General features: G+C 40.6%; 1 protein-coding gene across 3 annotated transcripts in view; it reads right to left on the minus strand.

The window, feature by feature from the left end:
- The window catches only part of XKR6 (XK related 6), a 234006-nt gene extending 224358 nt beyond the window's left edge, over window positions 1–9648 (minus strand). For 2 of the 3 annotated variants that reach the window (XR_008529356.1, XR_008529355.1), the window contains exon 1: window positions 8894–9026. Coding sequence is in view for 1 of the 3 variants with exons in the window: in XM_054576038.1 (XP_054432013.1) it covers window positions 8894–9648 (755 nt within the window). In the remaining 2 variants the exon portion in view is untranslated. Of the gene's footprint in view, window positions 1–8893 lie in introns of all 3 variants that reach the window. The other variant, XM_054576038.1, reaches the window with a different exon arrangement.
- Window positions 9649–9889: the final 241 nt, after the last annotated feature.

A 9889-nucleotide genomic window follows, 5' to 3' on the forward strand; every position in this document is an offset into this window, starting at 1 on the left:
ACAATCAGGCAATCCAAAATGCGGAACATACTAAACAAAAGATTGGCCTAGAATCTGCAAAGGCCCATGCTGTGAGGAAATAATGTAAGAGGATGGTTCTAGAGTTAAAGAAACATAAAGGCAACGCATGAATTTCGATTAAATCTCTTTCTGCAGGTGGGAAAAACTATAAAAGACATTGTTGGGGACAGCTAGGCAAACTGGAATGTGAAGAAACATTTAGAAGATTTTACAGAGAAGAAACATTTAGAAGATTTTACAGAATTATGGAATAATTATGGGATTATTGTTAATTTTCATAGATTGGGTAATGATATTGTAGCTATGTAGAATTACTCCATGTAGTATTCGAAGTGAAGTATGGAGAGATACACCTTCATAATACATGTTAAACACACAAACACAGATAAAAATATCTATGCTAATTACTGAATGCAGTTGTTCAATATACTGCTCTTTCTACTCTGTATTGATCGAAAGTTTCCGTAATAAAAGCTGAGCATAAATAAATATTCCCTGGTCACAAACTCCAGGACTCTGACTCTTTAAACCTGCAGTAGGCCCATAAACCCACATTTTAACAAGTCCTGGGCCTATTCTAACATTGAGAGTTCTCTGACCACTCTAAGAAAGGCTGAAGAGAGAAGGTGGAGTGCGTCTGCTGTCTACAAGGGCCTGGATTCTTAAATCCCTGCCAGCACTATTTTACTGGCAAGCTTCCCAAGCCAAAGATTTAGTGTCTTCCTCACCTTTGCCATCTGTCTTCACATTCCCAGTACATTTAAGATGGAATGAAAAGGGGGGATAATGGGAAAAAAGTAAATTTCTATTTTATGTATGTATGATTGTTTGAGAGTAGGTGGCTAAGGTTATCAATAATTATCCTTCCCTCCAAGAGTACTGTGAAAAAACCACTGTGTTTACCTTTCTATGAGGCAAATACTCAAATTTCTTCCCAGATATTAGTGATAAACATACAACCCACACTCTACAAATTGACAACCAAGATAAAACAGAAATAGCTTCCTCAAATTTTGAAAAAGGTCCAAAATGTTGCACTGAAAACAAGTTATTTTAAAAATCGGTCGTCTGATATTTCAGGATAAAAGTGATATACAGGGTGGGTCAAAAGTAGGTTTACAGTTGTATTCACTTTTGAATATAATAATAAATAAATAATAATACAAGAATAAACAATGTTTTCGGTATTCACAACTGTGAACCTACTGGCTAAAGTTTATTCTTTTATTATTATTGCAAGAAACTTTTTGTTGGCAATATGCAAAATACCACAGAATATTGTGGTTTAAGGTATAGTAAAATAATGTGATATACCATGATCTATCCACATTATACATACATAAGACTAAGGTTGAATTTTACATAGAAATATACTAATTTCATTGTAACAATACTTATTGAATCCTCCAAACAAATCTCATCTTACCCAAAACTTAAACTTTATTTGAAGCTAAGGAAAAAAAACAAGAAAATTCAGATAGTATAATTTTCTAGAACAGCTCACAATTGACAATAAAGCTACCTTTTTTTTTTTTTAATTAACACTAACTTTTCAAAGTTGGAGAATACATAGCAAACAATAAATTGCAGTAGGTGATTTTTTTCACAATTTTTTTTTTATCCTCACCTGAGGACATGCTTATTGATTTTAGAGAGAGGGGAAGGGAGGAAGAAAGAAAGGGAGAGTAACATCAATATGAGAGAGAAACATCGAATGGTTGCCTCTTGTACGCACACTGACTGGGACCAAACACACAACTTCGGCATGTGCCCTGACCAGGAATCGAACCCACAACCTTTCTGTTCGTGGGACAATGCCCAACCAACTGAGTCACACTGTCCAGGGCTGCAGTAGGTGACTTTGAAGTTCTTCACCAATCAATAAATCTCAGTAAACAATTCAGAAAAACTTCCAAAATGTGTAACTGAGATATATGTATTGCTTTAGGTTAATCTAACAGTAAGAAAATTAAAACAGAAAACTACAAAAATATGAGCAATGTAAAATATTTTAATTTTAACTGAAGCTGCAAATTCACAAAATTAGCTAATAAAGCAATAAAACAAGTTTCTCAAGAAGTCTAATCTACTGTAAACTTTAACATTGAGAGAAATATATAAAATGCCACTATAGGTAGCAAAGTGACTAAAAATAATGAGAATTTGTTTAATAACAAGTCAAAATAATACATAATAGGACTTCAAAGCAGTTCCTAGAAAACCTATACATTTTTAACTATTTTAATTATTCAAATTAAGAGTCTAAAATTCCTTCTTTAAAATTTCAGAGCACTCATACCAATGCCATGATACTTTTCAAAATTGAAGGGATCAACCTAACTCCTCATCTGATAAATATGAAGGAACTAAGACCAAAAATTTTTTCTTAACATATAATGATAAATCTGATTTCTCAATTCCAATGTTCCCTTTATATCATGAAATGTCCAGTGGTTTGTTTTTGTTTAAATTATCTCCAATAGTGATGAATAATAGTAGAATGTCCTCAGACAACAGTCAAAAGTTATTAACCTTGACCCTGGCCAGGTGGCTCAGTTAGTTGGAGCACTGTCCCCAGTACACCAAAAGGATGCAGGTTCAGTCCCCAGTTGGGACGCATATAGGAGACAACTGATGTTTATCTATCACATCAATCCCCATTTCTTTCTTTCTCTCTCCCCCTCTCCCTGCCCCCCATAACCCCCTCCATCTCCTTTCAATTCTCTCTAAAATCAATAAACATATCCTTGGGTGAGGATTTTAAAAAAAATTAAAATTAAAAAGTCTGCCCTAGCTGGTGAGGCTCAGTGGACTGAGCGCCAGCCTGCGAATCAAAGGGTCACCGGTTTGATTCCCAGTGTAGGGCACATGCCTGGGTTGCAGGCCAGGTCCCCAGTAGGGGGTACATGAGATCCAACCACGCATTGATGTTTCTCTCCCTTTTTCTCCCTTTCCTTCTCCAAAAATAAATAAATAAAATCTTTTTTAAAAAATTAAAAAGTCACTGAACTTTTTAAGTGAGGCTAAATTTTCAAGGTTTTTTAAAAAAATTTTAACTCGTTCAGAGCCAAATAAGACATGCAGAATTTCTGAATAGAAGAAAGTAGGTAAACAGAACATCCTGGAAGTAAACTAAAGTTTTAGCCACAAAACTGTTTGCAAGGAGCAGAGCATACTATAAAAGCAAAAGCAGCCTACAGCAAAAATATCAACATTTAAGACATGGTTTCTTTTTGCATGCCACAGAATCTTTTCAACAGTCCAGAATTTATCCAATACATAAGCCAAACTAATTGACAGTATAAAGTTTGAAAAATCAAGCAAATAATATTAAAAAACAGAAATGAACTGCTTGTGATTTCTGACGTGTGCCTACTAGATTTCTGTACTGCTAGACTTCTATAATACTGATTTTGAGATTTTGTTTCTAGATCATTCTGGCAATAACTATCCTTCATCACTAGTTGCACTTTTACTCAAAATATGCCATTTTTCCATTACCTTCCCTTAAAAATTCATTATAAATGTCAAGTTTTTACTGTTTCTATTCACTCTAAAGTAAGAAATTGTCTTCAGAGATGTTCTCTTCATAGTCATTCTCCTTTAAGAAGGGGCTCCTTGTCTAAAATTTAACTCACAGCTAATCATGTTTTTCTGTAACTTTTCAGGTGGGGGAGGGTGATAATCTACATGAGACTTTACACTGTTAAATTTGTCTCTTTCTTTCTTGATATCAAAGGGCCTTGCCCATTACAAGATCATAAAATTATTATCCTACACTTTCTTCTAGAATTTTTATAGCTTAATATTTGATTGCATCTTCCACTCTTTTAGAATTTTGTTTATGTAGAGATAAACTTCTCACCCCAACTGGGTAGTCAATTGCCTCAATATCACTTGTTAAATAACCTTTTTTTCCATTCACTGATTAGAAATGCCACCAAATTCCTGCAAACCTGTCAACTTATCACACTTTTTTCTGCTTCACTACCTATTTGTTTAATTCCTCTGTCAGTGGCAATTGTTCAAATTACTAACACTTTATAGCACATCCACTTTTTGATAAGGTAAGTCTCAACACTTTTCCAAGTTGTTTTTTCTTTTTGATTCAAACACATTCACTTTTCTCAGATCAATGTTTCTCAAGTTTCCCCTCAAAATACCCCACTGAGTTTCTGTGGAACCAGAATTCCATTAAATTTATGGATACAATGAAAAACAATGATATTTTCCCAATATTGAGATTCCCACCCAGTAATAGGCAAACATGCAAAGCCTCATTTAGACACACACACACACAAACACATCTCTATAACCTTTTAATGTGACTGTAAACTAGCACCCTGGCCCCACGCCAATGAATTTCTTAAATCATAAAATCTTAAGAGCTAGAGACACATTATAGATCACTTAATCCAACACCTCTTGTAATCCCAGTTATGTTTACCTGAAGCCTACTTAGGAGAATCAATTCAAAATTAAAATTAATGTATCTTTTACATTCAACATAATCATAAAAGGACTATATGAATCACGTAAAAGGCAGAGAAGGGGGCTATCTTTATTGAAAACTGCTTTCAATTTAGGAGACATACTTGGGCTCAAAGGGAAAAAACACTGAGTACCTTATGTGTATACAGTGGAGAGGGCCTCAAGTGCTTCTAGACACTCATGATTCCACGGTAAAGCTGTATTGTTACAGTGTTGTCCAAGAACCAAACTTCAGAGTACCAAACCATTCCATTCCCAATTGTTCCACCATATTTATTAAGAACACAAATCCAATAACAATCTCCAAATGAAACAAGCCTCAAACCCAATTCTAAAAGTGTTTCTCAAAACTGGCTGCCCATCTGACCACTAGTGGAGCTTCTAAAAATAGGACGGCTTAGGTCGCACATTGAGATTTTTACTTCAGCAGGTCCAGCAATGCTAGATCATTGCTTTCTTTCTGTTTGTATTTTTTTTAAGCTGTAGTACTTTCTAGTCTCAGCCAGAGTTAAGAACCAATATTCTAAAATATTTAAGAAGAAGAAAGCCCCATAATATATACCAAGTATCCCTACATGGGGGCGGGGTGGGGGCGGAGAGTAATTAAATAAAATCTTTACCTCTTCATCAGACCAGCCACATTTACTGCTGATTATATGGAGAGTTATGTTTCTATATTACACCGAAGTCTTGAAACAAACAAAAAAAATGCTAAAACAAAGCTTTAAACTATTCACAGATTGATGATGCCATTATAACACTTGAAATCCTTTTCCTTTTTTCTCCCTTGAAAGTTACCCTCTACCCCATCTCCTCTCCCAAGAGAAAGGAAAGTTGATGTTCATTTTAAAAACTGCAAGTACCACTAAGATTTTAAGTAAATTCCTCTTTCCTTTGTAAAAGAGAAGGGTGAAAGCACACTCATAGAAAGAAAGAGAAAGAAAGAAAGAAAGAAAGAAAGAAAGAAAGAAAGAAAGAAAGAAAGAAAGAAAGAAAGAAAGAAAGAAAGAAAGAAAGAAAGAGATTGATGATTTGGCTGTGACATCAAGACATTAGATGAAATTTCAGTCAAAGAACTGTTGCTTCTAGACTGCAGCAAACTGCCAACACACTAAAGCACCCTCTAAAGGTAGCCTGAAAGCAAAGGCAGGCCAATATGCTAAAGGAAAAACTTACATACAATAATGCAACACATAAACTAAATCAAAATGTTCCTAAGATCTAACCCTCCAAGAAAATGTTCTCACTTTCTAATAACAATACATTGTACTGAACTGAAGTACATAAAGCTACACAGGAAGTTATATGATAAATAATTAGGATAAAACATGCATTAAATAGATCTAATCACAGAAGTGCTGTGCAAAAGGAGGCCCATGAAACCAAATCATCCTACAGACTACTCTCTCATGCTCCAATTTTGGCCCACCAGCAAAAATACTTTCTTACATTCTGTAAAGTCATTTGGTGAAAGAGCTGTCCAGTATTTTCCATCTTGAAAGAGAAGGTAACATGCATGGACGTTTACCACCTTACTTTAAAAGAAAAAGAAAACACAATTTTCTTAAATAAGGACGGTGCCTTGTCCAAGCAAGAGTCAAATAATTTTACATTTAAGAAACAACAGCATATGAAGAGACAGGTATTCATGGTTTAATGGGATCAGTTTCATAACGATGAACAATTTCATCAACACCTTCTCTTAGAAATGCGGCCCAAATCAATGATTTAATTCCTAGACCTTGACCTTTATATCACATGACCATATGAAAATAGCAAAACTCAAGTAACAAGTATGAATAAGGGCACAACTGTAACCCCAAAAGATATGCAGTCAAAAATGAGATGATGTATGTTTATACACACAAGTAATTTGCCAAGGGATTAAAACAAGAAGAGACTAAAAAAGCCTTTCTCCAAAGCTTTCCCGTGTGAATGATTTCCATTCAAGCCACATGCCTCTCAGGTATTGAAGAGCAGACCCTGCTTCTGGAGTATTTCGAGCAAAATCAGCTTCCTGGAAAAAGTTATAAAGAAATAAAATCTTCCCTCAGTAAATATTCCTTTTGAAGTATTGCTACATTGGAATAAATAACTTTGCTGAATTAGCATATCTTTTAGTACATTATACTTTTAAAACAATGAAGTATTTAGACATATATTCTCATCTTGGAAAAAAAGACTAAAACAATTCAGACATATATATACCACTGTAGACCATGAAAGCTCATTGAAGGTCTGGGAAAACAGTGCACTACCCTCTTCTAAATGACCATAAAAGCTAACTTTACACTTAAAATGTACCTGTCGATTTGTCCCAAAATCTGGACTCTTCTACTTTGCCCAAATACAATTAAGATTTAGGTCAACTGAGGGCAAATTATTCTGCCTAAATATTTTGTGATACTGAACTCCAATTTCACTATGTCCCAAAAGCTTACTACTAATAAATAGCTAGGATGATTTACAATTCTAGAAACAATTCTCTCAGGAATTTTAACTTGACACCAAGCTTTTGACTGCTCACAGGTAGGAGTCCAAGACATGGAGAGAGATAAGTGACCTGGGCTTGTTCAGTAAAAGCCTAGTTATTAAATATATGCTATTAAATTTTACTAGTATTTCAAAATCTTTCTCTTTCCCATAGTTTTTGTCCCTCTCCCCCTTTATTCCTTTTTACCTCATCAACTTGCAAGAAATCAAGAAAGCTATCCCCAATATCAAACACACTACCTTTGATACAGTATAGATTTGGATGTTTAGCGGTGGTTTCGGTTTAAATTTCAAATTCAACACATATTTCAAACTTGACCCCCAAGCTACACTCAAAATAGCTAAAAGTTAGTTAACCATCATTTTTTTCTATTTAATTTCCCCCTCTTCTTATAACCTTAAAAGCAGAACACAAATTAACTGCAGACAAATACAGAGAGAAAAAAGGTTTCTTGGTTCAATCCAGGCACACCAGTAAACAACCCTGGGTGGACAGGGAAAACCAAGAACCACTCACATATCCCCTATTCGGAATTTGCATGCAAATTCTGTAACACAAAGTTCTTGCATTCACTTTGAAGATTTCAGTAACTCAATCCCATGCTTTCTGAAACGTTTTTATTTAAAATTCTGAATACAGATCTGCACAAACAATTCAAAAGACATGAACTTTATTTCAGTTTACTAAAATACTGAGCACTAAAGTCTCCTACTAGGTAGAGTCAGGGCAATCTAGGCAGAATGTCTTCTCACAGAAGCACTGTACCTGAAGATCTCTGTGTTAATTCACCTTCAGTAATATATTCTCCCTCCTGCAAATGCTCTTGCCTACAACTCACTGTTCCCAGAATACACTTAGACTGATTTAAGTTTGAGGGCACAGATTTACCAAGGTTTTAATAGATCACTTAAGGCTGGTGGCAAAAAGAACATCTGCGAGTGGTGTTTGAGGGATTCACCTGGCACACGGTAAATTTATAGAAGGGGAAAAGGGCCGCAGGGCTCTTAGTGCTTCTGTAATTGAAAATCACCTACACACTGGCCTGGCTACCAAAACGAAGGTTCCATCAGAATAAGTGTCTAGGTGGCTAACTGATTTCGTGGAGGTGAGAATTAAAAACAAACACACGCATCACATACTATACAATTTTAGCTGTCACCAAGAAAAGGGCACGTCTAATTCAGCAAAAAAAGTCATTTTTCCTTCGAGGAGGGCAGCGGTTTGGAGTCATTTGCAGGGGGTGGGATTGCAGGAAGGGGGGAGAAGGGAGGGGGCGTGGAATAAAGGAGTGCTAAATAAAGAGGGAGCCAAGGGGGTTTGCACAGGGCCCCACACAGGCCACTGCGGAGAGAAGACGGGGGAAGAGGGGAAGATGTCTCACCGGGGGACAAAACCGAGTGCAAACCGGCTGGAAGAAGGAAGGTTCCACCCCCCCACTCCACCCCCCGCCGCCCCAGGAGAAGAGCTAGGGTGCAGATAAAAAGCTCTATGGGGCTGGTTACCCTGGTATGCAGGGAAAAGGGACGGCGGGAATACCGAGGTCTACAGAGATGGAGAGGAAAGGAAGGATGAGGCAGGGTCTCTGAGAAGTGCGAACCAAGGATGAGGACAAACAGCGGGACTTGGGCCTCCCTGGGCCAAAAGGCGTGGCCAAGGTTCCAGATTTAAAAAAAAAAAAAAAAAAAAAAAAAAAAAAGGTTTTTGAGACGCCAGGGGGAAGTGCGCGGCAAACCCCTTCTTCAAGACCCCGAGCCGGGCCCGTCCGAGGGGCCCCCCTGCGAGGCACCTCCAGGGCGGAGCGCGCCCCGTAGGGCTCCGGCCTCGCCCGCCTGGCCCTCCGCAGGGCTACTGGCCAGGCCCCCGCCCCCACCCCCGCAGTGCTCTTACCTCCACACCTGCCCCATCTGCAGCAGGTGGATGACTGTCTGCCAGATCCACACGGAGAGGCGGCACAGGCGCTGCGCCCCCGGAGTGGCCGAGCCCACAGCACCGGGGCCGCCGCGGCCGTAGCCAGCCCCCATCATGGGGGGGCCTCGGCTGCTGAGCCCCTCCACGGCGCCCAGCCCGCCGCCCGTGTAGTCCTGCACGAACCAGCGGAAGCTCAGGCTCTGCACCAGCAGCGACGGCACCAGCACGAAGAAGAGGGTCAGCCCGAAGTAGCCGTAGTCCCCCTTGCGGTAGTAGTCGAGGGCCAGCCACAGGTCGGTGCCCACGTCCCCGAAGAAGACCAGCAGCGCCAGCACGATCCACAGGCAGTCGAGCCACGGCCGCTCCACCTGCGGCGGCGGAGGCTGCGGCCGCGCGGCCGAGGGCGTCGGGGGTTGGCGGTCGGCGCCGGCGGCCACGGGTGGTTGCAACGGCTGGTCCCCCCCGTCGGCGGCGGCGGCGCTGCGGCGCGGCTTCTTGCCCAGAAGGGAGCGCAGGCAGGCGGAGCGGCAGCCCCAGTAGCACGAGGAGGTGTTGCAGCAGTGGCAGATGTGCAGCGAGCTGCTTTCGCCGGGCTCGCTGCCGTCTCCGCCGCCGCCGCAGCCGCCTCCCCCGGGCTCCCCGTCCTCCTCGCCTCCGCTGCCCACCGCCTCGTCCAGGTTGTGCAGTTGGGCGAAGCCCACCCCCACGCCACCGCCATCGGATTTCGCCGCCATCTTGACTCTCTTCCCAGCTCCGGAGGTTGGGGGGGGAGGGACGGGTAGGGGGGGAAGAAGGCAGGGAACGGGGAGGGGGGAAACGAATGGAGAGGAAGGGGGGCGGGGAGGAAGCGGGGGAGCAAACGAACGAGGGGGGAGTGGGCCAGGGAACCCCCTCCGCTTCCGGGTAGTTGGCGTCACTTCCGGGCGAGCCCCCCAATCGCACGGCGCCCGCAGCTCCCCAGCCCTACCCTCCCGG

The sequence above is a fragment of the Pteronotus mesoamericanus genome, unplaced genomic scaffold, assembly GCF_021234165.1.
Source record: "Pteronotus mesoamericanus isolate MK-2021 breed Mesoamerican mustached bat unplaced genomic scaffold, CSHL_Meso_final contig_32, whole genome shotgun sequence".
Taxonomy (NCBI): domain Eukaryota; kingdom Metazoa; phylum Chordata; class Mammalia; order Chiroptera; family Mormoopidae; genus Pteronotus; species Pteronotus mesoamericanus.